This window comes from Antedon bifida, chromosome 2 (assembly GCF_963402885.1).
Source record: "Antedon bifida chromosome 2, ecAntBifi1.1, whole genome shotgun sequence".
Taxonomy (NCBI): Eukaryota; Metazoa; Echinodermata; class Crinoidea; order Comatulida; family Antedonidae; genus Antedon; species Antedon bifida.
In genome coordinates this window covers 4,808,108-4,834,938 of record NC_136227.1, presented here as the reverse complement: position 1 = coordinate 4,834,938, position 26,831 = coordinate 4,808,108, and the positions used below count along the sequence as shown (strand labels likewise).

At 32.3% G+C, this 26,831-nt stretch overlaps 2 protein-coding genes and 5 non-coding genes across 9 annotated transcripts in view; 6 read left to right on the top strand and 1 right to left on the bottom strand.

The window, feature by feature from the left end:
- Window positions 1-18,744, bottom strand: part of LOC144835890 (calsyntenin-1-like) — a 55,925-nt gene extending 37,181 nt beyond the window's left edge. For both annotated transcript variants that reach the window (XM_078691009.1, XM_078691010.1), the window contains exons 1-3: window positions 18,527-18,744; window positions 6,428-6,755; window positions 5,704-5,912 (exon numbers count right to left, since the gene is read on the bottom strand). In XM_078691009.1, the coding sequence (XP_078547135.1) occupies window positions 5,704-5,912; window positions 6,428-6,755; window positions 18,527-18,611 (622 nt within the window). In that variant the 5' untranslated portion in view covers window positions 18,612-18,744. The remainder of the gene's footprint in view (window positions 1-5,703; window positions 5,913-6,427; window positions 6,756-18,526) is intronic.
- Window positions 18,745-19,891: 1,147 nt separating this feature from the next.
- Trnaf-gaa (transfer RNA phenylalanine (anticodon GAA)) lies at window positions 19,892-19,964 on the top strand. The gene has a single exon. It is a non-coding gene; the product is annotated as a tRNA-Phe (tRNA).
- Window positions 19,965-20,202: 238 nt separating this feature from the next.
- Trnaf-gaa (transfer RNA phenylalanine (anticodon GAA)) lies at window positions 20,203-20,275 on the top strand. Its single transcript has one exon. It is a non-coding gene; the product is annotated as a tRNA-Phe (tRNA).
- A 94-nt stretch (window positions 20,276-20,369) lies between these two features.
- Window positions 20,370-20,441, top strand: Trnaf-gaa (transfer RNA phenylalanine (anticodon GAA)). Its single transcript has one exon. It is a non-coding gene; the product is annotated as a tRNA-Phe (tRNA).
- A 97-nt stretch (window positions 20,442-20,538) lies between these two features.
- Window positions 20,539-20,611, top strand: Trnaf-gaa (transfer RNA phenylalanine (anticodon GAA)). Its single transcript has one exon. It is a non-coding gene; the product is annotated as a tRNA-Phe (tRNA).
- A 99-nt stretch (window positions 20,612-20,710) lies between these two features.
- On the top strand, window positions 20,711-20,783 carry Trnaf-gaa (transfer RNA phenylalanine (anticodon GAA)). The gene has a single exon. It is a non-coding gene; the product is annotated as a tRNA-Phe (tRNA).
- Window positions 20,784-22,214: 1,431 nt separating this feature from the next.
- On the top strand, window positions 22,215-26,606 carry LOC144835917 (protein LZIC-like). Of its 2 annotated transcripts, none has more exons than XM_078691042.1 (7): window positions 22,215-22,295; window positions 22,877-23,051; window positions 23,574-23,709; window positions 24,087-24,185; window positions 24,468-24,563; window positions 24,848-24,929; window positions 25,621-26,606. In XM_078691042.1, the coding sequence occupies exons 2-7, from the start codon at window positions 22,951-22,953 to the stop codon at window positions 25,641-25,643; spliced, it is 537 nt and encodes a 178-aa protein (XP_078547168.1). In that variant the 5' UTR covers window positions 22,215-22,295; window positions 22,877-22,950; the 3' UTR covers window positions 25,644-26,606. The 2 variants fall into 2 exon arrangements, with proteins under 2 accessions (XP_078547168.1, XP_078547169.1); XM_078691043.1 differs by having other exon boundaries at window positions 22,244-22,299.
- The last annotated feature ends 225 nt before the right edge of the window (window positions 26,607-26,831 follow it).

The window sequence follows — 26,831 nt, the reverse complement described above, 5'->3', positions numbered from 1 at the left end:
CAAAATTATGCTACTGCAGTACCTAATTTTGTTTAACTTAAAAACCTGCAATATTTAGCAAGTCTTTTTTTGGATAAAACATTGTTTGTAAATATATATTTGCAATGACTGTTTCATAAACCTCTTCAATATAAACAAAGTAAAATCATGTCAATTTTGACTTAAAAACCTGATTATGCAATATTTAACAAGTCTTTTTTGGATAACACATTGTTTGTAAACAATTATTGCAATGACTGTTTTAAATTATAAACATCTTTAATGAAACAAAGTAAAATCATGTCAATTTTGACATGATCCTAAAGATATTATCCATACTTTTTCAGAATTATACCTGACTGACTCCGGTTGGGGTAAAGAGAGTGGAGGGGGAGCTTCTGGTGCCTTCTGATACAGAGATCAAAAAGAAACACATGTTTCAGAGGATATCCATGCCTGGGTCATCTTGTGACCGTGTAAACAAGCGATTCTCACGCCTGCATTTTACAGTACAAAGAGTGCTTGCCACTAATTAGAAAAGTTTGTCACTCTCTCTCAGGATAATGACGAAAATTGTGTGAAAGTATGCCTTAATTGTAACTAGCTATCAAGGTTGAGCATTGGATTGGCAGGTAGGCTAAGGGATATGTCCTGTGCACTTGGCTATGCTAGTCAACATGTATGCAACGCATGCAGGGCCTTAATGTGGTCATTGTGTCGCAGATTGACTTTGTTGAGGGCTGGCCTACCTAAAGTGAGTGATGGAGCAAACATAGTTGTGGAGATCGGACTTTCAGTGTTGCTGGACCTAGGCTCTGGAACCACCTACCCTTGAACATTAAACACACATCATTATTGAGTCACTACTCAAAACTCACCTTTTCTGATTTTTGTTAACAGCGCCATGAGCAATGAATGTTGGAATGGCGCTATATAAATCGAACGATTGATTGATTGATGGTGAATATAATGTAAAAATGGTGCGATTTCAAACTAGAGACTACTGTATAATGTACCTTTTCTTTCACATTGCCTATTGTAGCTTAACTTTGATGTTTACACACATAATGTATTCCTGCCAACTTTTCAAGTGGCCAATGTGTGAACATTAAATTAAAGTAGCACCCACTACTGTATGTTCTTTTAACTCAAAATAATCATGAAATACGCCCTCTACTTTTTCAACGAATTAAGTTGACTTTCCTGTACTACATCAACCATAAAACACAAATAAACATAGGACAGTAGGCTCATTACTGTATGCTCAAATTAATTAAATAATGTGCAGTCCTAGGCTATTTTTCCTTCAAATTAGTCAAGTTAATTTCAAAATGTTTTTTCTGAATATTTTTATGGATGCGTGGGAAATAGCTACGCACGCGTGAGGCATAAAAAAATCGGCACTCATGTGCGAGAATCACGCATTATGCGTGAGAGTTGGCAGGTATACACACACTGTGGCAGACACCATACAAAACTTCGGAGATGCAAAAGAGCAGAAGTGATGGTAATAGGTATACTAGCTGGTCTAGCTCATGAAGAATTTTGTTTTTAAAAAAAAAGAACTACCACAATCCTGGCGGTGTAATCAATATTTATGCAATCATAATAAAAATGAATAATGAAAATATTTTAATTATAAATTATTAAACTCATATTGCACATCATTTTACAATCGATTTCACTCTAACTAATACAAAAATATTGGTACATTATAATTTCCAACACCATTCCTAAATGTCTGAAAGACGCTGAAAAATCATGAATGCTATTGCTAATAAAATCAAACGCTACACTGACATTTTAAATAGTACAGTACATTAATTCTTTATTTCGTCCATAATTGTTGAAGCTTGAATACACTGTGAGATTGAGCATTGGTATCTTAGCAACAGTAAAATATTATAAACAGTATAGAAATTATTGAATGAGTTTGGTTTATTATTATTATTATTAATATTTATTTCAAGTAGGTATAGAGAATATGCATTAATTTCTGATAAAAGAATAATAAGAAAAAGAGATAGAATATAACAAAATATTAATGCATTTATATTATATTTTTATTTATCAATTCTATGGCAAAACTAATGAAAAAATGGCAATGCTGTGGTTATCAGTGGCTGGATCGCAATGGATACAAATAAAATAAGCACTGAAAAATGACAGTGTTGTGGGTATCAGTGGCTGGATCTCAATGAAGATACAAATAAAATAAGCACTGGAAAAATGACAATGTTGTCTGTATCAGTGGCTGGATCTCAATGAAGATACAAATAAAATAAGCACTGGAAAAATGACAATGCTGTGGGTATCATCAGTGGCTGGATCTCATTGGAGATACAAATAAAATGATCAAAAAGCTAAATAAAAAAACAATCAAAAAAGAAAGTTCCAAATATTTGAAAAACAATTCGTCCATCATATTGTCCGTTAAGACTACGGATCAGTTCTTTTATTATAATTTCTATTACAAATGTCAACATGCTTGTTATGTTATTGACATTATTCAAGAATCAAAATTGATTTTTGTAAAATTCTGAAATGTAAAATAGCAATTAATTGGAAACATGCATAAGTTTATATTCATATTGTGTACACTACTACAGCATGTATGAACAAAATAAGACTACTGTATATAATTATGCATCTCAACGTACTAACACGCAACTGATACTATTGAAAATCAATAACAATTATTCATGATATTGAAGCTTGCATAAATAAGTCAATAGTATGGTACTGTACAAGATTTTGTGTTTACAACTGGCATTGCTAACTTCAATAACATTTCGCCTACCATTTACTGTATGTACACTACTGTACAGTATGTATTCTCTATAACAGTATTACTGTATATTTCATACACATCCAACAGCAAGTATTTACAGGATGGATAAAATATTTGATAAATTATCACGCTTAAGTCTTATTTGAGCCTTTGGGGGTGAAGTTGAATGAGTCGTAGCACTACAGTACTGTAGGCCAGGATTGAACCCTAGACCTTTTTCACTAAATTAATTTTTAATTATAAAAAATAATTAGCACAGAGGATCCTTGTCTTTTTTTACCATAATTACCAAATTAAGTCCTGATTACTTAATTAATTTAATGGAGGATACATAAATATATTTAATTGCAAGGAATATTCCCTTATACAAGATTATGGAATAAATTGATTAGGTTGTAATAAATATTTATTAGAGGTTTGATTGGATGAAACCATTGAAGCGGCATATTTGGGTTGATTATCTATCATTTTACGGTTGAATTCAAAATATATTGTTTAATAGGATTTTAAAATAAATTTAAATCTAAATGGCATTAGTGTACACAGTACAGTAGCTTTAATATAAAACAAAAAAACCCAAAAATATCGATGTCTACAGTATTAATTTAAATGTAAATTTATCTATCTACTAAAAGTAACTATTTGAATAATAAAATAACGCACTGTACAATAAAATTGTTAAGAACATTTCAACGAGGAAAAGGAGTAATAATACTGTATAACCATAGTCCACAGACTCTCCTTTTTTTTAAAATTCTTTTAAAACCACATTAGGAAATTTTAAACTTCAAAGGCTTAAAAAATAATTCACCATCACTGGCTAAGAATTTCAAGCAAAGAAAGAAACATAACTGAAAATAACTTGTTAACAGCGGGTCTAACAGCCAACTCCTCGGTAATATTCCAACACACAGCTGGATCGCTCTATCTTATTACACTATGTTTTACATCAGGCTAGGCTGGTGTGATCGTTTACTTGACGTACTATGAATAAGTACTTTTGGTGCGCATTTAAGCCCCTAAAGGCAAATGTTTAACTGATTGTGAAAATGAGGTTACTTTCGTAAACACTCACAGGGCCTCGGGGCACTTTAGAAGTATAAACATTTTAAATGATCGTGAAAAGATATAACACAAACGAGCCTAGCATGTTGTAGTTATCTAATATATTAAGATTTTTATCTATTCTGTTAATTCAATCTTAATACAATTACTTTTAGTTTTATAGCAGATATCATCTTTCTGATGTTGTGTTATAACAGCATAGTTTTGAACACCTTCACAATATTTAAGGCCCATTTACACTAGGACAAAATGTAGTTTTAGCAATCTCTCCACACCGTACAACATCTGAATTTCAATCACTGATTCTATGACATTATTTCATTTGATAAATTTAATAATTTGTTTGCATTACAAAATATACTGTATCAACTCCACTCATAATTCATAATTTATTATGAACAACAGAATCATATCGATCAAGGATTTATTATACAGGAATCCATTTTAATTTGCAATGAGAATTGCTGCTGTAAACTGAATAATCAATTTATGTACATTTTCATATTGCTCGTTAATTATATTTCAGTTTAAGATACTAAACATGGTCATTAATATTAAAAAAGCATGTGCAGCTACTAGCTAGAGGGTCTTGTAAATTGATACTTTATGTATGCTTATTTTTCTCAGTAGCCTAAGGAGTCAATTATTAATATTTTATTGCTGTCTGTGAATGATTAATCAAACATACTGGAATACTATACATTATTACAAATTTTGTTTTTCTTTAATTTCCAAAATCAACTATACCAATGGTAGGCCTTGTGCACACAATTAACTACCGCTAAAATACGTATGAATGTTCATAAATTTGTAATTTGGTGCCACTTTGAACCAAATGAGAATATAGGCTATTGTCGGTTTATCGAGGTATTGCTACGCACTACACTATCTTTATACAACTTTATTTGATTTGAAGAGTAGGCAGAACTTTTTTTTTTTTTTTTTTTGGACCATATTTATTGAGGGTGATCCATCCATCCATTAGAGACCCTCAGAGATTCACAAGACAAACATATACACAAGATGCTCTACAAAAACAAGGTCTTATTACAAGTCTTTGGGAGTGGAGTTGTAATTTTGTCCTTAGAAAAAATCCTGACATATGACGGGACTTGAACCCAGGACCCTTGGAGTGGTAGCCAAGCATCATAATCACCAAGCCACAACTCCACTCCACTTTGATCCAAGAATCAGTCATGCACGTCTGCAGTAGTTTGCCAACCATTTAAAAGCGACTAACCGTAATCCTTTTCGACTCGTTTATCTATTCTTACAGCTGAATTTATGCCTGGTTTAATTTTCCAAATGCGGGTTTGTTTTGTCAGATAGATAAGTTTGCTTAATTTCATCTATGGTATGCCTTTGATCACAGCTTGTATGTTGAGGTGTGAAGTTAATTGTTTTCTTTACTTTTGAAAGAATAAAATAAAACCTACACTACCAAACTACAGTAAGAAAAGGTGGGTACTTTTTGAAAGGTATTTATTACTATTGTATTGCACAAAAATATGGAACACCTTATTAAGGGGACATTTTTTTAAAATAAAAACAATTGGAAATATATATTTTTTTAACACCACACCCATATTAAATAAAGGGAGCATTTATATTAAGCTGGGGTTCCCAGTAGGATGTCAGTGAGTTGACCAATGATAAACGACAGTTTTATCATCTATCGTGCTGTGATTGGTCAAATTACTTGTGTTGCGCTGACATGCTAGTGGGAACCAAGTTTTAAGGGGACACTTTGTTGTGTCACACAGATGTCTTCTTAATACAGGTTCTACAGGCTGAAAGAGAGAAGACTATTCCACACTGGACAAATGAAAAAGCAGCTAGTAAACAGCGCAAGTAAACATAAAACTCACCTTTGTTATCGATAACAAACGGGACGTCAGGCGTGATGATTTCGTACTCGCAAATCTTTGAGTACTGCGGTGAACAATCGTCATCAAGAGCTTCTACTTGTGTGAAATTGTAAAGAATCTCGCCCTCGTCCACGGCGGCTTCGTACGCAATCTTGTTAAAGTACGGTTTGTTATCGTTGATGTCTGCCATTACAATGTGTACAGTCGATCTACATGGATCACAGTGTAGAAAATTGCATGTTTTGTTACAGTAAATCATTTTAATATATACTTTTCTTTACGTTAATTCTTAAATTATATTATACATTTGTTCTTATTTCTTTACGTTAATTCTTACGATACGATACGATAAAACTTTATTGTCACAACAGCAAAAATATACAGTTATGAGATATGGTTCCTTACAGTAGGTACACTCGAGTTAGTATGAATATAACATAAATTATAATAAACATTTTGTCTTATTTCTTTATGTAAAATTCTTCAATTTCTTTTTAATATTGGGGGAAGTAATAGAGGGAAGGAGTTCAGAGGAAGGAAGTAACAGCTATCAAACATTATATGATGATACATTCTCAATATTTTGAATGTTTACTGTGTAACAATTCATACAAACCAACATGAGGAATTACTTCCTTCTGGGCAGGATTAGCCTCGTTAACATGCAAATATAATAAATGATTATGAATTATTAATGCAATTATTTGTAATTAAATCCACATACTTGTGAGAAAATCGTGCCGTTTTACCACAATCTCCGGCTTGAATTTCAAACTTCCATTCCGGTTGACGCTCACAGTCGATTCTCTCCGGATCAAGGACCACAATACTTCCCTGACCGGTTACCGCATCAATAAGATCGATACGGAACGGTACGGTTTCATCAAGTACGTGGAATGTACAAATTTGTCCGTTGACACCATCGTCATCGTCTTTTGCGAATATGTGCGGATGTAAATTTACAGAGTTTGTATTTTCATCAATCTCTCCATGATAACTAACGTCTTCTAGATAAGGTCTATGACTATTGATTTTGTGGACAGACGTATTACCTGTTGAAATAAAAGAAATGATAATTAATAAATTAAAAAATATATAATAATTTGACAGATAATATCAATCGGTAGCAATGGTATTAACAAAAAAAATCAAAAGTATGCTGACATGCAATACAGAGAAGGTGATTAAACTCTGTGTTGCGGTCGCTAAATTATTATGTACTGTAAGGAAACACAGCAAATGCAGCAACATTTTGTTTTTCTGCAGTTAGCCTCTAATTTCCATTAATACAAGCTCAATAATTTGTACATACTCATTAGCAATATTGCATTTGATAACTTGTTGCCAAGGCAACTTGATTATGATTGGTAATAGCCCAGTCTCCAGGGACGTATGCATTGCTTGCTCACAGATTAACGACAATGGAGCAGATTTTGTAGTGTTAATGAACATTAAACTAAATGTCAATTTATACGGGAACAGTACAGCATCAATGAAAAAGACTAGACTGTTTATAAGAAGAATTTGTAGTTGTTTGGGACAGGAGAGTACTGTAGTTGCATTGGGGCTGCTCATGCTATGGGTCCCTTATGGCGTTTTCATTGTTGTTTTGTGGGTTTGATATTTTATTAGGACCCCAATGGAAACTAATCCTTTTTTAGGATTAATAATAATTGGGTTGTATTGAATTCATCATCAAATGTTTTTTCTTTGTTTTCTGATGTTTTTCATTTGACTGTATGATGTATTTTATGTATGATAATGAAATATTCAAGTACTGTACTTATTGACCTTTGACATGGGAAGCTGTAGCCAGGGTTTTGGAATACTCATCATATCTCTCACTCAACACAAAACATTTTCATAAATTCAGAGACTAAAGGTACATAACCTCTTTACGATTTCTAAAAACAATGCATTATACAATGACGTCCTTATTTAAAATCGATATTCTGAATGCGTTCTTTGTTAATAAATTAATGGCTAGGGTTTTAAGAGCTAAATCGTGCATGGTTTTCATTTTACATTTAAATTGCAGTGTTATAGAACAATAGGATTAAATGAATGTTGAACCAACAATACACTCTTTATTGATTTTTCATAAAAGGTTCTGCTTTGATTATTTTTAAAGATAAGTCAAGTATTATGAAATAATTACAAAAGAATCTTAGTTGAAAGTTCAACATTTGAATAATTGTATTCAAATATAAAAAAAAAACAGCTCTTTCAGAAAAGAAACATTTTAATTTTGTTTTCTTTAATAAAATTAATTCCTTTCCTTAAATAAATAAATTAATTCTCAAATCAAATCTTTATTTGTTCCAATATATAAAAATGTGCACATAGAAAAATACTTTTCCTAGAATGAAATATGGTAAAACAAACAAAACAAATAAACAAACAAATATGCTAATTAAGATGCCTTTATTTACTTAATAACTGGCAGTGTTTTCTTTTCAGCTTTATTATAATAATAAGCAGAAGAAAAAAGTAAATGATCCTTTAGTGATACACTTGACCTTTAACAATGAGAAGGTCATTCCAGGCTTTTATTGTATTCATATGATTGTTATAAAGTCAATACAAACACCTGCTTCTTACTTCGCATCTCATTTGCATAATTTAAAATCTTACAAGTGGATTCACATTTATGTAAAAACTGTATCTGAATAATTCAATATTAAATGCCTATCACTACAATTTTAAATTTCTGTTCAGTTTAATAACTGTATTAGCCACATGAGTAACTGCAATTACTAAGTAAATAATTACACATTTTACTATTTTTAGTAAATTAATAAATCTGGTGATGTACTAGGATGAATTCATAGCAAATATGTTTATCTCAAAGTTAATATTGCTTTTATTGTTGCAATTCTGTTTTATCAGATTTAGATAACTGAAGAAAATGAAATCTATGTACTGACTGTGCAATATAATTGTTTCATGGACTGAAAACAACTTAACCCAATGTCCCAGTTGTGCATTTCATTTTCAAACATTTCAAGAGGAAGAAGGCTTCCCCTTGGACTAACAACTGTATGGACCCAGAGGGGTGAAAACAATTTAAGTACTGTACCTTGTCAATTAAAACATGTTTTTGTCATACTTTACATCACTGTAAACTTAGAACTCCATGTTTTTTCAGAACTTACAAAAGGTCTATAAAAAGATGTGTTTTTGGTATTGATGTACTGTATACGGTATTGATGATAATATAATTTTATAGGGATTTGTTTGTACAGTAAGTCCAGTGGGATGACAAATATGTTATCGTCTTTGATTTTCTTTGTTTTGGATCAAAGCCATGTCTTATTCATAAATCCCCATAATCTACAACATTATCATGTCTGTTGCTAATGTATCCACTGGGATACAGAACTAGTCGGGAGTTCGTTCGTTTGATGACATCATCAGGTAGTGCTTTATCTGTATTCAGTATGGTATCAGAAGACGTACAGTGTCAAAATTAAACAATCATACATACTGGATACATGTATTGTAATGGGTGCGTTTCTGCTGTGATGAAGTTATTAATTATTCAAGTCAGAGTTTGTTCGTTAGATGACATCATCAGATAATGCGATGGAATTATTAATTATTGAGAATTACCGTAACCACTCAACTTTGAAAGTTTCTTTATATTATTTAATTTCATACAAAAATTGTGAGGCTGCTCTATTGCATGGTACTGTACCATACTTCGTGGCATTGAGCCTCTCTTAACGCTATACAGGGATTGGGTATACTTTATTACTGTAGGACTAATATTGTACAGTACTGTGTGATAAACCAAATTGTTGGCTCACCTACTGTACTGTGTATAATCTACAATAACTTACAAACAAATAACATAGAAAACAATGGGCTTTTATTGTATTGAAACATATTTACTAGTAGAATCGCAAAAATGTAAATCGAAAGGGTGCTATTAAATTATTAATATATAAGCACTGTCTACACTATCAAACTAGTTGGACAAAAAAGTGTGATGTGCCCAAATATGATAGTGATACAGTATGCCTAATATGGTAGTGATATGCCAAAATATGGTAGTGATATTACATCATCATGTCCATATGGGCACATCACCTGTTTTTGTCACATGAAGTTTGATAGTGTAGACACCGACAGTAGCAAAAGTACTTAACAATAATGTTGATTTAACAAAAAAGGGAATATCAACTCTGAATCAATAATATATGTTTGTCAGGAATCACAGTAGGGGTTACCTTACCTAACCTGGTTCTAAAACTCTATTATATGCAGATGACACTACAGTACACCTACAGTAAACATCTGGTGGTGACATGATGCAATTGCTTTTATCAAGTAAACATCACAGCAGGTTGAACTGCACCAAAGTACACAAAATAAAGTCAACACATTCAAGTAAAACATTGTAGTAATATTAACATCATGTATTGGCGGAGTAAAGTAGTATTGCAAAGTTAAAAAATATAAATGTGTACAGTACAGTAGACGACTTCAAAATATCATTCTTTGAATACAAAAACAAATTTTTGTTTGTACTGTACGATCCAGTATTTAAATGCACTGTACACAAACAGTGGTGATGTTTGAGCAAGGAACAATTGCGAATAGAATTTTTAGTTAACCAAAATAGAGGAATCGGTTAGGGGTTAGACAGTAAATAAAAGGGTGGGTGATGAGAACGAAAATTATACAGTTCTTTTAGGATGTTATCTAGATTTGGGTGGTGTTCAGGCTTTAAAGGTGGATTTCCCTGCTCAACATCGCCCTGCACAATCACTATACAGGGCTACACATTCTTTACACCCTATAGTTATGGTAACAAACAAACAAACAGTTCGTTTTATTATATTTATATCAATTCCACCCAGGTGTATAAATGGGTACTCGGTTAGATCAAGACACAACTTTGCGCTGATTACTAGCTGCATTATGGAAGTATGTTTCCATCGTGTTTGATCCAAAAAAAATGACTGGGGTAATAATGTTCAGCGCATTGAGAGCTTGCTTATATGCGCCATATAAGAATGAACTATTATTATTATTATTATTAATACTATTAACTGTAAATGGTTTATTTATTAATATTGTTTGCATGTATGTAAAAATACATACAGTATTCTACTTGTAATTTTTATTTTTTTGAAAGACAGAAGAACAGAAATATGTTGATATACAGTTCAGCATCATATTCATACAACTATTTATAATTCCACATTTCTTTAGTTCAATTATAAATTCTGTACATTCTTAAACTTTTCAGGTTATCCCTGAGCATATCTTAATAATCTTTGGAAAACTCTCCTGCAGTATGTATTGGTAGTCAATAGAGGCTACTCACTGCTAACAGGTGTTTTAATAAATCCTAAGAAATAAAAAAAAAATTCAATTTTTAAATTGAAAAGACAGGTAGGTGAACCGAGAAAATGGACATTGGAGAATAGACTTTAATAATACTGTAGAATGAACAATAAATATTTCTTCCAAAAAACCCTGCTTAACTTTTTGATGTAACAGTCTTAATTATTGTTCTTTCTTCATTAATGATGCTTTTCTATTGATAATGATATTCTATATTTATTATTATAAGAAAAACGAAAACATTGTTTATTGAACAGGTCTACAGACTACTGTATACTCTCTGCATAGTCTCATAGACTCTCTTCTCTCAGACGTGCTTTGGGGTTTGCGCATGACAAGTCTGAGTTTCCAACCAAAACAAAAAAATGCAGTCAGATAAAAAGTACCATTGACAAAAAGGAACCATCGTGAAGCCCAAGATGGCTTGTAATGTCTAAAAAACCAAATTGTATCTTATGAATTTCTGTGTATGTTTTGAAGGAGAGTACAGTACAGTAATCAAAAAAATTCTATGAATTCAGGATTAACCATCTTCAAGATATCCTGAAAGCAAGTGTTATTTTAACACCATTGTGGTTATGAGTTGTTTAATGGTCATCTAGTCTGTGTTGTGATGGCTTTGTTTCTATGATTGTAATAATATATTCCATGTGTCAATGTCATCTGTAGTGTTACACTAACAGTCATCAATCTGTAAAAGGGTGGGTCCATGGCTTTTGGTAAGCCTTCTAAATGTGAATGGCTTCTAAGGGGCCGTCCAAAAACTAATTTTCCGCGAGTTCCGCGATTTTACCTTCATAGTTCATTGAACCTCATTTCCGCGGAACGTGCGATACAAAAATATTCATTCGGAATGCTCGCGGAACGCAATTGATGAATATTCATATAAACAATCAAAATGTTGCCGCCCACATATCGCGAGTTCCGCGGGGAGCCTAATTAAATGTTTACAATGTACCAGGAACTACGACTAGGCTAAAACGGAAAAACATTACATTCAGAACTAATGAATCAACTAGGTCCTTTTACGACGATAATCTCGTATACAGTAGTATCCCTCCTAGGCCCAGCTAGCCGATATGTCAGCTAGCCCAGTCTAGTTAGTAGTACCCACGTCATACAGTAGTATTATAATAAATTTTATTGTTTTGGCGGCCTACACTATAAATGATTTAATCCTACCTTTTGTTAGCGAATTTTAAAAAACAACGACACCTAGGCTAGGACACCAACAATAAAATATGCAAAATAAATATATATTCCATGTTAAGATTTAAGATAGGCCTTTTAAAAATTATTAAATACATGTGTAAAGAAAATGCCCGACTAGAATTTGGATGGAGGGAAAAAAACATGTGAATCGTGGGAACAGTTTAGAGCAGCTAAAAGAGTATTATATTACGTTTCATGTCATGTGACACAAAATCCAGGTACACGATCTTAATTAGCCACCCCTCGTACCGAGTTGAAAAAAAAACATGCGAGAGGTTGCGGTAAACAGAGAGTATCGTGTTTCATGCCATGTGACCAAAAAAAAACTAGGTCTGTATAATTACGGTCTTCTGTCGGCAGTCCTTTTGAGCGACCGACTGAACGTTCTGATACTATATTTAGAATGAATTGTTTACGATCTTTTTTGTCGGGATCGTTTCTGGATCGACTGGACGTTCGCTATATTATTTTTATTAGTTGGCCTAGTTCATTGTGTTGGATCGTGTCTCTACGTTCATTTACAACGTGGGAAATTTATATTCGCCGTTGAGTAGGTATAACACGCACGAAGGAAACAATACGATTACAAAATATTATATATTTTTATGATCAAAGTTGCTGCGACTGAGAGTGGATTCTGTGTATTGTGTACGATAGTTTATACCATGCATTGTACTTATATACTATATCGTTCTTAAAATAATTGTAACTACTGTAAAAATAAAAGATTATGCTTTAATACCTTCAAACTGTTTTGTTTTTTCTTTTGTCAAGAGTTCACAAAAATATATTTGTTTTTTTTATTTTTTTAAAAACTTTTTATGGAGGTATATTTTTTGCGCGATGGACGTTTTGGCCCACTTTTTTTTAGGACGAAACGTCAAACTTTTAAAATGCGAAACAGAACAAAATTGACTATGTATGAAATATTATTGCCGATGACAAAATTGAGTTTTGTATTGTTTATATCCAGACGTAATTAAAACATTAAATTTAATTGCCACCGAGCGAAATTGTAGGCCCTAGGCTAACTAATCCGTCCAAGCTGCTACCCCCGCCTCACTCATCGGCCATGGTCCGCCGTCTCTCGCTCGACTCATCTATCCAGGAAATTCCCTATTCTATCGCGAGAACCATGATGTTGGTCTCAATAATACTAAACAGTGGGCTGATTTATAGTTTGAAAACAGCTTACGGCATTTCTTAAGTGAATTTTTATTCAACGTATTCATTCTTCTTTGATGAATCCTTTGCCAATTGCTGTGTAAATCAGTATTTAAAGTTGTGATGCGAAAAGTGTGTGTAATTATTCCACAGGTAAACCAGGCATAAGAAAACCCATCGCCCAACAGGACCTCGTGGTGTGCCGATCTCGAGATCATCGTAAACAAAATTGGTAGAGTCCATTATGTATGGGGTGTTTCCTATTTACGAACCTATAAAAAACGCGCTTCGACCACTGTGTAGGCAAAATATTTATTTCGTTAAATCCCTAAATTGATAATCGCCTATTCTGTAATCACGTGACTGATGATGTAATCTCAGCGACGTACTAAATGCACGTGATTTAATGTGTTGGGGGGGGGGGGAAGCTTGCTGTTTACCACATTACATGATTCACGGTGCTATTCGCGTTTTCTTGACGTAAATCGGCGGCGTGTTAAAATGAAACAATTGTTTTCACCAAATTGCCGTTGTCGACATAGAGCGATCGGCGGCTAGCGTGGCTAAGCTAAAAAGTACGTATTAATCGAGTTAACACTATATTCTCCAGTATCGGCAATACTTCCGCGAGTTCCGCGATATTGCAAGGCTTCCGCGAGTCTCGCGATATTAATTAATATTCATGAGTTCCGCGAGAAAATCAAGCTTGAATGATTTTGCCTCATTACCGCAAGAGACGTTCACTTTCATGGTTGAGTAAGTAATAGGGTATATAATCGCGGAACTCGCGGAAAATTAGTTTTTGGACGGCCCCTAAAGCTTGTGGCATATTTAATTATAAAATGTGGCAAAAATTATAGTAAAAAAACTGTACCTGGTCTGTACTTTTTTGTGGATACAGTACATACTACAGTATATTTGCTGTGTAACCTGTATTTAGAAACTTCTATATTTGAGAACATGGACACAGTACAGCACATACAGTAGGGCCTTAAACATTTCTAGTATCTTTTGCAAACTATAATTTAAGCTGCTAAATAAAAATAATTGGATCCGCCTACGCCACTGAAGACGCATCAAATTGTCAGACATGAAGTCAGATAAAAATAGAGAAGTCATGTTCTTGGTACAAAAACAAATGTACTACAGTAAACTACAGTGGAGAAGATAAAATGTATGTTTAAAACATAACATTCTGTCATCAAGTACACAGTACAGTAGGTAGTGAAAATAGCGAACAAGCACCTTAATTATCAGTAAGGTGCTCTATTGGGCCATGTTTACCAAACAAACCACCACATTGTTATCTTGTTTTGTAAACACACTACCTATTATCATGTGATTTATTGCAATTGACCACAGTGTTTAAGGTGAAAACTGTACCACTGCCAGTGCTAGACAAATGTTTTATCTAACATTTTTACCACTAAAATTAATGGTATTTATATGGGTAGTCTACTTTATAAGTGCTGTTGTACCTGAATAAACCAACATTAGCTTATTTCTCTATGAGTAACATACAACTCGAATAAAATATAATATCAGACAATGGTACATTCCATGAGCTCTACTGCCAAGTGGGGGCATCTCAACACACTACCACCATAATTTTTTTTTCTAGACATGGTACAGTACTGTAGGACTGTGTAGGCATTAGTTATCAGTCAAATCAAGTAAATATATTTTAAAATAAATTCATGTTTTTCCAGTTAAAATTATACTTGATAAATATTAATTAACTGATCAAACCATTAAAAGTTGAATCATTTCAGAAAAGTCCATTGGGAAATACCCTCTAACTTATGTTGAAATCCACACAAAAAATAATCAATTGTTACTCGTTTCTATTGTTTGTAATTTTCTAAAGAACAGGCAGTGTTTTTTAAACCTGTCAAATATTGACACTGGGTCAAACCGAGGTCAATAAACAAGCCTTATTCATTTTGTTCAATAACAGTTTCTCTGCCAAGATCAACAAATTCTATCAGAATCAATACAGAATAACATGGCTTATTTAACTGTATTAATCGAATAGGTTCTACTGTATGACTAATTATAATAAAAATTTATTTTTTTATCTTCTTTTTTGTTGTCCAATGTCATCCAATGTTTTTCGCCTTTTATCTGTTCTATACTTAGTTACGATTTATGATTTGTTAATCATAAAGCAGCCCTTCTTTTTATAAAGTTTTGCTCATCTTTTAAAAAGGAAAATTGTATCAAAATGGCATTGGTTACTGTATTATTTCATTTGTTAACATTCATCGTTTATTTTTGGAATAATTAATGTACCATAGAAATTATAATTTCTATACAGTAAAAGTATACCAAATTTATTTACATTACTGAAATAATAACAGGATACAAACAGACTTCGGGGAAATTCACTGTCAAAAAGTACAGTTAAATGCACATACTATTGTACATTGTATGGTGATCAATGGAAAAGTTAACAGAATTTTACACTACAATACAAAATACAATGTAAAAAGACATTAAAACGTGGTACAGTAAATTTTAATTGTTCTATTCAGACGACTTCCTTTTCATGACTTTTGTGTTAAGCCACATCCGGTTTAATATCAAATTACCTTTTTAATTTAGCAACATTAGTCTCCCAGTATGACATCATTATGACATCATTAATTTTTGTTTAAGATATTAAAAAGTCACCTTACTGCAATGATGAGACTAGAGCATGTACTGTATTGATGATGAATAATGGATAATTCATATACAGTACAGTACTATTATTTTTTTTTAATACAGTACAAATCAACACTTTTATGAAATCCATTTTCAAAGCAGAATTTAAGACAAAATAACTACAGTACAAAATGTAACACAGTACAGTACATTAAAGGCTGTTAAAAATGCATTTACATTTACACGGTCAGTCATGTCAACTTCTTCTCAATGCATAAATTAAGAACATTATGTCAGAACTAGTCAAGCATGACCAAACCACAGTGTAAAACCACAGGAAGATGTGAATTTCCACCATATTAAAACATAATGTTCTCATAAAATACTTAATAATTAAATTTAAGAACGTTTGTAGGATAGCGTACTGGAGTTTATAAAGTCAATAAATGGTATTTCAATTTGATTAAAATATTCATTTGCTAACTATATTTAATTCATGTTAAAAATTCCCCTAATTAACATTATTTAATCAGAAAACTGTAGTATACATACATTACTGTACATTGTGCTCATTCATACTCTATAGTACTGTAGTGTGCTATACTGTTATACATACTGTAACACAACAGATGTGGCTATTGAATGTACTTTACACAGTAAACTTTACTATACTGTAGGTTAGGCCTACAGTACAAAAATGAACTTATGGTACAGTACAACATAGGCCCACTCCATTACAGGAATAGGCCTATCATTAATTGGTATTACAGTACTTAATTAGTACTGGTATCTACTTAGGTACTTGATGACAGACAGGCTGTATTTCATCCTTGCTGTACCAGACAATGGTTGGAGATTACTAGGTGATTAGTTGACAAATTACTGGTTTTGTCAGGAAGATTAGGAAAGCCATCCAATGTCACGGTCTTTATTCTATACCAGTAAAGTGTGGTAGATAATCTATTGTGTAGTTATTTCACACTTACTTTAATATAATAATAGGCTATACTTTAAAAGATGATACAAATACCTAGCCCTGCCCTTCATACAATTAACATATACCTGCGTAATCTAATTTGCCTATCTGTTATCATTTATAACATACAATAAAATAATTAAACAGTCTACTCTTTAAACCATAAATAGCATTGATATTATTTGGTGTAATAACTGTAAAATGTAGAATAAGTGGTAATAAATACTGAAACATAAAATAGATAGTGGCTTCATACTGTACTATACAGACTGCAGACAAACTTGTACTGTATGTACACTGTATTCTGTATTTGTTTTTTTGGAGATATATAAATTACAAAATAATATGATACAATCATATAGAACTGGTAAAATAGTTTCAGCTACTTTACAGCATTACATACATGTTTTAAAAATTAAAAGTTTAGGCAAAAGTAATTTCAAAAATAATAATAATGTACCATACTTCACCATATTGAGACATATTTTATTTTAATCATCCCCACACTGGTACAGTACAGTATGTCCCAAAACTACTTTGAAGTGATTAAGGACCTCCAAATCACCTAGCCTACACTGTAGGTTAAGTACTGTCTCTACCTGTTTATACCTACTACTATATGTAACAAAATACGATGAGATGAAGATGTACAGTACTTTCACACGTGATAATACTTAAAAATGAACTCTGGTTGGAAACAATGTCAACGCTGTACATTTCTCAGAAATTATTATTAATCTACAGACAGTACATTTGTCACTCAGAAACTTAATCAATACTTCTTAAAATTTAAACATTGTTTGTGATATTGAGTAATCATTTATAAAAAATCCAATTAGGCACAGGCCTAGTTTAAAAAAAATAAATAAAAACATGATGCGAGGACCATTCACGTTTAGATTAGATGTATTTATTTAATTTAAAACATATTTAGACAGGATAAAACCATATAAGGTAATGATGTATGTATCACCTGTTTTACATTATTATTCTGTTTTTAGAAATAAAAAGGTTAAAAACATACATTGCTAATAAAATGGTAAAAATCACAATACAAAGACAATTATATATCTTAAGATGGAAGTTCACACTCACTGTACTACTACTAGCACTACTTTTTAGTATGTACTGAAGAACAGTCGAACACAATTCCATCCAGCCCGACCCATTCCCATTTCATCAATATTCATTTTATTTTTATGATTTCATTGAATATGAACGATTCATAAATATTCATCACTCACACACAATTCTTCATCATTATAAAACAAACAAATGTACTTGTAGCTAACCTAAGTCCTAGGCCTAGCCTAGTACTAGTAGGCCTAATAGATTTATACAAAACAATACTACAGCATAATAGGCCAGACTGATCTGCTAGTGCTACCCGTTGGTAGGCCTCACATCCGGCACGTATCTTACGTGCGACGGCAATAAAAACAAGAGGCCTAAAGCCTAGCATCAACATACCTGCTGTCGTAGTTTCTATGTCACAATTGATGCAGTTTACACATAAATATACTGCCACAACCAATAGTGCTCTTGCACTAGCCATCCTTTTAAGTACTCGCTCGCTATTATCGTATGTCCAATTTCTAATAAATAGTATAAATGAATTCCAAAAACAGACAAAATATTTAAGTCAGCCAAAATGGCTACACGACCGTTCAATGTGAAAATGTTACTTGTGTGTGTGTGACTCGACACTCGCGAGCGAACATGATGCAGAATTCGTCAGCTGACTGTCATTATTAAACAGAAGGTTCCATTATTAAAACTGCATAATAATTACACTATAATGTATTAAATCAAAACCCTATACAAAACTATAATTAACCAAACAAATAAATATACACTTTATTAATTATTGCATTTTTATGACTATTATTTATACATATAAGCAGTTTTATATGTTTGTGTAAAATTAATTAAAACAATTGATTACCTTGAAATATAATAGAATAGCCTAAATTATGCACATTTTTTAAAAAAATATTAGCGATTGAGAAAATATTGTTGCGTAATGGTAACTATTATAAATATACCCAAGTACAATAACCAAATTGATAATTTTAAATTGAACACATATTTATTGTTAATAATACATTATTACTGAATATAATTTTAATTTATACATTTTTATTAAATACAATTATAGAGGGGGTAAATCTTGACAATTGTTGTGGTGCATGTTATTTTTATTTTTAGACTCTGCGTCATCAAACGTAAATATTAATAATTGCACAATAGAAGTGAAAAATTGTAGAATCCCAATTGTTAATTATATGTTCCGACCTTAAAATGCAGTTTTATTACAGACAATGGAACTAATTTGCAAATTCACCTACGGGATGCATAACATATGTTAAATTTAACTATTTCGTAAAATGTCGACATAATTAAACAGAAAATTGTAAATAGGGGTCCTACTAAAAGCACCACCAGATACCATGATTGCTAAGGTCGGTACTTTTCAATAGCAGCTAATTTGCCGCCTCTAGACGCAACATTTTTTTAAATTTATCACACATATCATTTTTATTATGTACTTTTTTTAACTGCCGAAATAGCTGAGTTGGGAGAGCCTCGGACTGAATATTCTGGTTCTATCCCTAATCTGTTATGTTTAAAGCATTTCTATTTTTGTTCTACGATAATATAATATTGTTTTAATTCAATGTATAGGCCTACTGCATTAGTTTTATCAGCTGCGTCAATCCCGGGTTTCGGCATCTATTAACAACAATATTTTTTGTTAAAAGCATATTTTGTTTTATGATAATATAATATTCTTTTTAATGTATAGGCCTATCGCATACATTGTATTTGTCAGTTGCCGAAATAGCTCAGTTGGGAGAGCGTCAGACTGAAGATCTGAAGGTCCCTGGTTCAATCCCGGGTTTCGGCATCCAACAGTTATTTTTAGTTTCAAATATATTTTGTTCTACGATAATATAATATTGTTTTTAATGTATAGGCCTACTGCATTTTATGTCAGTTGCCGAAATAGCTCAGTTGGGAGAGGTCCCTGGTTCAATCCCGGTTTTCGGCATCCACCAACAACAATTGTTTAAAACATAATTTTGTTCTACGATAATATAATATTGTTTTCAATGTATAGGCCTACAGCATTAGTTGTGTCAGTTGCCGAAATAGCTCAGTTGGGAGAGCGTCAGACTGAAGATCTGAAGGTCCCTGGTTCAATCCCGGGTTTCGGCATCCACCAACAACAATTGTTTAAAACATAATTTTGTTCTACGATAATATAATATTGTTTTCAATGTATAGGCCTACAGCATTAGTTATATCAGTTGCCGAAATAGCTCAGTTGGGAGAGCGTCTGACTGAAGATCTGAAAGTCCTGGTTTAATCCCGGGTTTCGGCGTCCAACAACAATTATTCTTAGTTTAAAACATATTTTGTTCTACGATAATATAATATTGTTTTCAATGTATAGGCCTACTGCATTAATTATGTCAGTTGCCGAAATAGCTCAGTTGGGAGAGCGTCAGACTGAAGATCTGAAGGTCCCTGGTTCAATCCCGGGTTTCGGCATCCAACAACATTTATTTTTTGTTTAAAACATACATTTTGTTCTACGATAATATAATATTGTTTTCAATGTATAGGCCTACAGCATTAGTTATGTAAGCTGCCGAAATAGCTCAGTTGGGAGAGCGTCAGACTGAAGATCTGAAGGTCCCTGGTTCAATCCCGGGTTTCGGCATATTATGTTTTTTTGGGGTTCAGTCAATATTGCTATCAATGTAGACTCATTTCTTTTTCTACTTTTACTCATTTCACATTTATCATATTTAAAACAATTTTATATAAATATTTTAAAAATTTATACTATTTGTGTGTGTTTTTTGTTGTAGTTATTTGTATTTGTCATTAATTTTTACTAGCTTGAATAGGTTACTTTTGGTTGCTGTTAAGCTTTGATTAGTTTTATTAACTACAACTTATCACCGTTTGTAAATTATATACATTTTTTGTTGAACTTTTTCTGACAATAAAAGTAAAAAAAGAAATAAATCAGAAAAAAAATTCCTCCACTAAAGAAATTGAACTCAGATTGGGAGAGCGTCCCGTTCAATACGTGTTTCGGCATCTCTATCACCAATATCATTCTTAAGTACATTTATTTTATCTTTTTCTCCCCATAATTTTTCTCCTACTACTTTACGAAATGATCTTAAGGATGAGTTTGTTTTTCAACTTGAAATCCTTCTTGCGTTCGATCTAACCTGCTTGACTGAACTTTTTTTCTTTCTTTTTAATTTTACTTTACATTTGTAGACAAATTTATTGACAAATTTTAATGAAAATTATGAGGTGGGGGGAGGGGGGGGGGGTGGGCAGCACACACATTTGAGTCACAGCGATGTATTTATGCTTAAGCTACCCTTGCGCAGCATTTTTCATCTTTGTTGTTTTTGTTTTTAAATAATAATTGTATTTGTTTTATGCTGATAAAAAAATAAACGATTTTTAATGTTGAATAACCGCCCATCTTTGCATATTAAATATTATTTTCTTCATCACACGATTTATGACGAGATAAAACAGATTTAATTAATACATATTTAATATACAACCTTGACATTTCATGGTTTCACATCGGTTCCGTAGGTGATAAGTCGTTCTGCAACATCAGATCAGTAAAAAAACTCATTATTAATATCGTTCAGATCGATTGGAAGATATTGCGTATTGATGACGTAACGGTAAATTATTGATAATAGGCCTGGTGTAACGCAACAAAAACATGACGTAATAATATAATTGTGACTAGTAGTGTCGTGTATTGACAATTTTTAAATTTTACGTGACGTAAGTATAATATTTTGTCAAATAAAATGTATAGGCCTAATTGATGTTTTGGAAACTGTACTTTAATATTTAATGAGAAAATGGAAATGGTATCTACAAATGTCAAACTAACAACGCAAGTGTTGTATTTGACGTATTTGTTTGGTTTAATATTTTTTGAAATATACTTTACTAAATAATAAGTCTGAATAAAAAAAAAACAGCTATAAAAACGCAACCAAAAACAAGATATTTCCACAAAAACTACAGTACTGTAAAAGTTAAAAGTGTGGCAACCATTCACCAAGTCATCAAATGTGTTATAGAGGGCGCACTTGTTGATATTCTTTTAGACTGATCGATCGGTTTCCAAAATAATCAGTTTCTCTCTCTTGGAAAGCTGTCAAAAATCAGTGCCAGATTTGTACGTAAGCGCAAAATGTTAAGCTAAAGGGTTTATTCAAACAGTTTACTATATTTCTAGGCCATTTGTGTGCTCATGTTGCCTACTTACCACATAGATAGTAACAATACTGTACATTAAAAATAAAAGGCTAGGCCTGGACGAGACCGATAATGACATGCTAGGCCATCCCCATATCGCGACAGGCGGCTTTCAGCAGGAAACTGACCCAGACTGGGTGTGAATCCGCCTGGGTGTTCCCGTTATTAATCTAGGCCTACAATAGTGTATTAATTATAAGTTACAAAGAAGCTAAGGAAATGTATAATGCTCTAACAAATTGTAACATTCTTTTTTGTCTCATTTTTGTATGCTTTTCATGTATGGCATGATTTGTATTTGTTAAATTAGGCTAGGCCTACTAGTACTAGGCCTAGGCCTACACTGTACACTTTTTATTTAGGGGATTCCCAATTTAATTACAGTGTTGTACTGTATGACCTTGCTTACTGTAGGCATACTACTACAGTAATACTACTACACAAACACACAGTAGATAATGTGTTTTGATCATATGTATGCCTACCATGTTTTTTTTGTAGGTCAAACAGAAATTTCAATGACTTCTTGAAACGCTTAGTAGATAAAGGAACTATTAGAAGAACAGTACTCGGCCATGGCATCAAGAGGGAAGTCAGAAACGGATCGTCTCCAGCAAAATCTGGAAGAGCAACTGGATCGGTTGATGGCACAATTACAGGACTTGGAAGAATGCAAGTGAGTACAATTTTGCTTTTGCTTTACTTAAGCTATCACAATGCTGGTTTATGTATAGTAGATGTTAATTACCTTCTACATATGTTATAGGATACCACAAACGAATTACTTTTAAAGGAGTCGTTCGACTTGAACTGATGAAACTAGAAAATTAAAAGTGGAAAAAGCTCAAATAACCATTTATTATGTATTATTATATGTAATTCATTTGTTGAACCTTTTAATTTGGAATCTCTGATTCATAGAAAGTAAAATTACATATAAATTAAAAAATACAAAAAAACAAAACTGTACTGACTAATTACTACAAGACGACGCACTCTCATCTCAGAATGGTATTCCACCTGAAGAGCATTTTTTACTTATAATCGACTAAAACATTTTTACTTGAATTAAGTCTACACATCAGGAGGTCATATGTCGATTTTCTTAAAATTCATAAGGAGAAGAAATTCTACATTCTGTAAACATGAGGCTGGCACTACAATGAGTACTACTAATAAGTTGTATTCATATTTTTAGAGATGATTTGGATGAGGATGAGTACGAAGAGACCAAACAGGAGACACTCGAGCAACTGAAAGAGTTTAAGGAGAGTCTAACAAAGATGGCTGAGGGTAACATGACCCTAGTTGACAACATCAACGGTATTCAACTGGTAAGAGACAGTTATTCTCAGGCTCTGTCTACACTATCAAACTAGTGTGATGTGCCCAAATATGGTAGTGATATGCCTAAAGATGGTAGTGGTATGACATCATCATATCCATATGTGGGCACATCACATTTGCAAACACTTGCAAAGTTAAGCCCTGTCTACACTATCATTTTATCAAACTTTAGGTGACAAACAAAATGTGATGTGCCCATATATGGATACGATGACATCATATCACTAACATATTTGGGCTAGTTTGATAGTGTAGACAGGGCTTTAGGAAAGACCTCTAATATAGCTGAAATATTAAAGCAATTGTATCTGTATTGTATCTTGAAAATTCATTTTATTTCTGTGGTTTTCCAAATTTTATTTAGGCAATTCAAGCAGCTATTAGCCAAGCATTCAAAACACCTGAAGTCATCAAGCTTTTTGCTAAGAAGCAACCAGGTCAATTGAGGCAGAGGTTAGCAGAGGTCAGTATGTCAGACCAAGAAACAGCCATGTTGAGGCAATAGTGGAATACTTTTTGTATTGTCAATTTAAAGTTTGATGGGTGGGTGAGAGTTACCTGTTTTGGCTTACATTTGTCACTAGCTTAAAGAAATGTGAACAAATGGGTAAACAACGATTCAGACAGGGTTGTACGACGAGTTGTCGGGAAAAAATTAAACAGACGACCTATAAACTATTCCCGACACAATCTCAAATCACAATTTTGATATAAAGGCTACGATGTCAGTGCTTGGTCTTTTCAGATTGATCGGGATGTGAAAATTGGTAAATTATCCTCAGAAGTACACGTGCAACAAAAACTAGAAATACTCACAGCTCTCAAGAAACTAGGAGACAAGGTATTATTACATTTTTGTTTTAACAAAGAGATGTTTTATGAATTACCAAATTAATTACCAATTAATTCAGGTAATTTGCCACAAAATTAATTAAAACTTTGCATATAGCAAATTGAATAAAAATATAGCCTCAATAACCTTAGCCTTAGTAAGTGTAGAAGTAAATGTGGTGTCTGGCTGTAGAAAGCCTAAGCACATCTTATGATAATATTGGCATGTTCCATTATTTTACGGGTGGTATTTACTACAGCGTGTTTTATTATATTGTCTTTACATAATTCTAGCTTCAGCCAGCAGAAATTGGATTCTTATCGGTAAATTCCAGCCAAGCAATGTCAGATTTTGAAAAAGTTACAAGTGATTTAGGTTAGTACAACAAATAATTATCCAAGAAAAAATGATACTCTAGAAATACTAGATTCAAGATTCAATTTTATTTTGCCAATTAAAATGGAAATAATATATATTTTCAAAATTTTAAAATGTATATTAATAACATTATTACTATACACAATATTTATATTATTTAAAACAATCAATATATTAAAATAAAAAATTAGGGATACAACATTTTAAAAGCAGCATATAAGAACATCAAAAATACTATAAACATTACTTTATACAGGTTCCAATAATTAGTTAAAATATGCAATAAAAACTGGCTAAAATTCTATCTGTATGTTTTAACACTATGGCCACTATTTACTGGACATTCTATTGGTTGTTCCTGTATGGTGTCCCTTTAATAGATGTTCTACTGTACATCACTCTTTGTGTGTATACAGTTTAAAGCTCTGTCTACACTATCAAACTAGTGTGTTGTGTCCAAATATGGTAGTGATATGGCCAAATATGGTAGTGATATGACATCATCATGTCCATATATGGACACATCACATTTTTTTGTCACATAAAGTTTGATAGTGTAGACGGAGCTTAATTCAGTCTCTGAAGTGTGATTGTAGAAATACTATTACTATAACAATATTCCATTTCCTTATTTAAAACCAATAATTTATTATTCTTGCATTTATTGTATTTAATTTTTCTATTTTAGCTTCAGAAGACAAACTGTTTTAGGGGCCATGGCAATAGTTACTGCTACCAAAAAATGGACAGAATTATAAACAGATCCAGTCAGTATATGTTCAGTAGTGTTGAAGAGTCACAAATTTGATAACCAGTTTTATAAAATCTCCCGAAGTTGAAGCATGAGATTTGATTTTTATAGCATATTTGTACTCATAAAAGTAAAGGAGAATTCTTTAAAAATCTCCTGGATAAAGTCTGAATATTTAAACAGTTACAATTGTAGCTGCCAATTCCCCAAAATCTTAATCTTTGAAAACCATAATTTAAACTAAATTAGAATTTTTGATTTCACCTCAGACCTTTATAAATTTGTGCCATGCAGTAGTTACTTTTTGACTTCCAATTTCTTTCAATTTTTATATCAATATCACAATACAAAAACATATCTTTGAATTTATGTTTGCATGATTACTGTATTAATATTTTGCAATCAAAATATTTTATAATATTGTATATTATATATTTTGCATACTGTGTTATGTATGTTGTTAGTGGAATAAATTATGAAATAGGCTTTTTATGTTATGTTTATAACTTAATTAATGAATATACACTTATAGGGACTTAAAAAATGTATGTAGGCCACAAGAATTTGAAATATTGAATATTATCCTCAAACATCTGCCAATGTAGTCCGCTTAAATTGTTTAGTTTGGCAACAATGAAATAAACATTTTGTATTCTAAAAGTTGGTACTATTGAACACCATGTGACCCACAATCATCCAATCAAATGACAAGAATTTATATAGTTGTTATATAATACTGTACAGTAAGTGCTTAATATTTTATAACATACAGTAGAACCCATTAAGGAGACACTTTAGGACCCAACAAAGTGTCCCCTTAGGAGTACTATATACTGAATGAAATAGCATTTTAATTTTTCTATTATGTACTAGGTGGCATTTCGAAATTGTGAATTAAATTATTGGAATAATGGAAGTTATCATTCTATGTTTTCCGGTGTTCTTTTGCCTTGTGTTGTTAGATGAAATCAAACTGATTTGATTTCCCGTAGCGATGTTTGAAGCAGTGTTACGTCGTCAGTTCCCACTTGTGATTACACAATACAGCATCATGCAACTCATTCTAGTGGGAACCACGCTTTAGGGAGATTTTGACATGTGACAACCTACAAGTTCGGTCATGTTAATTCATTGTGTGCATGCGGAGA

Coding starts and splice junctions, on each gene's coding strand:
- LOC144835917 (XM_078691042.1), top strand. CDS start 22,951: ATGGCATCAAGAGGGAAGTCAGAAACGGATCGTCTCCAGCAAAATCTG. Junction 23,710..24,086: donor ACATCAACGGTATTCAACTG/GTAAGAGACAGT, acceptor AATTTTATTTAG/GCAATTCAAGCAGCTATTAG. Junction 24,186..24,467: donor TGAGGCAGAGGTTAGCAGAG/GTCAGTATGTCA, acceptor TGGTCTTTTCAG/ATTGATCGGGATGTGAAAAT.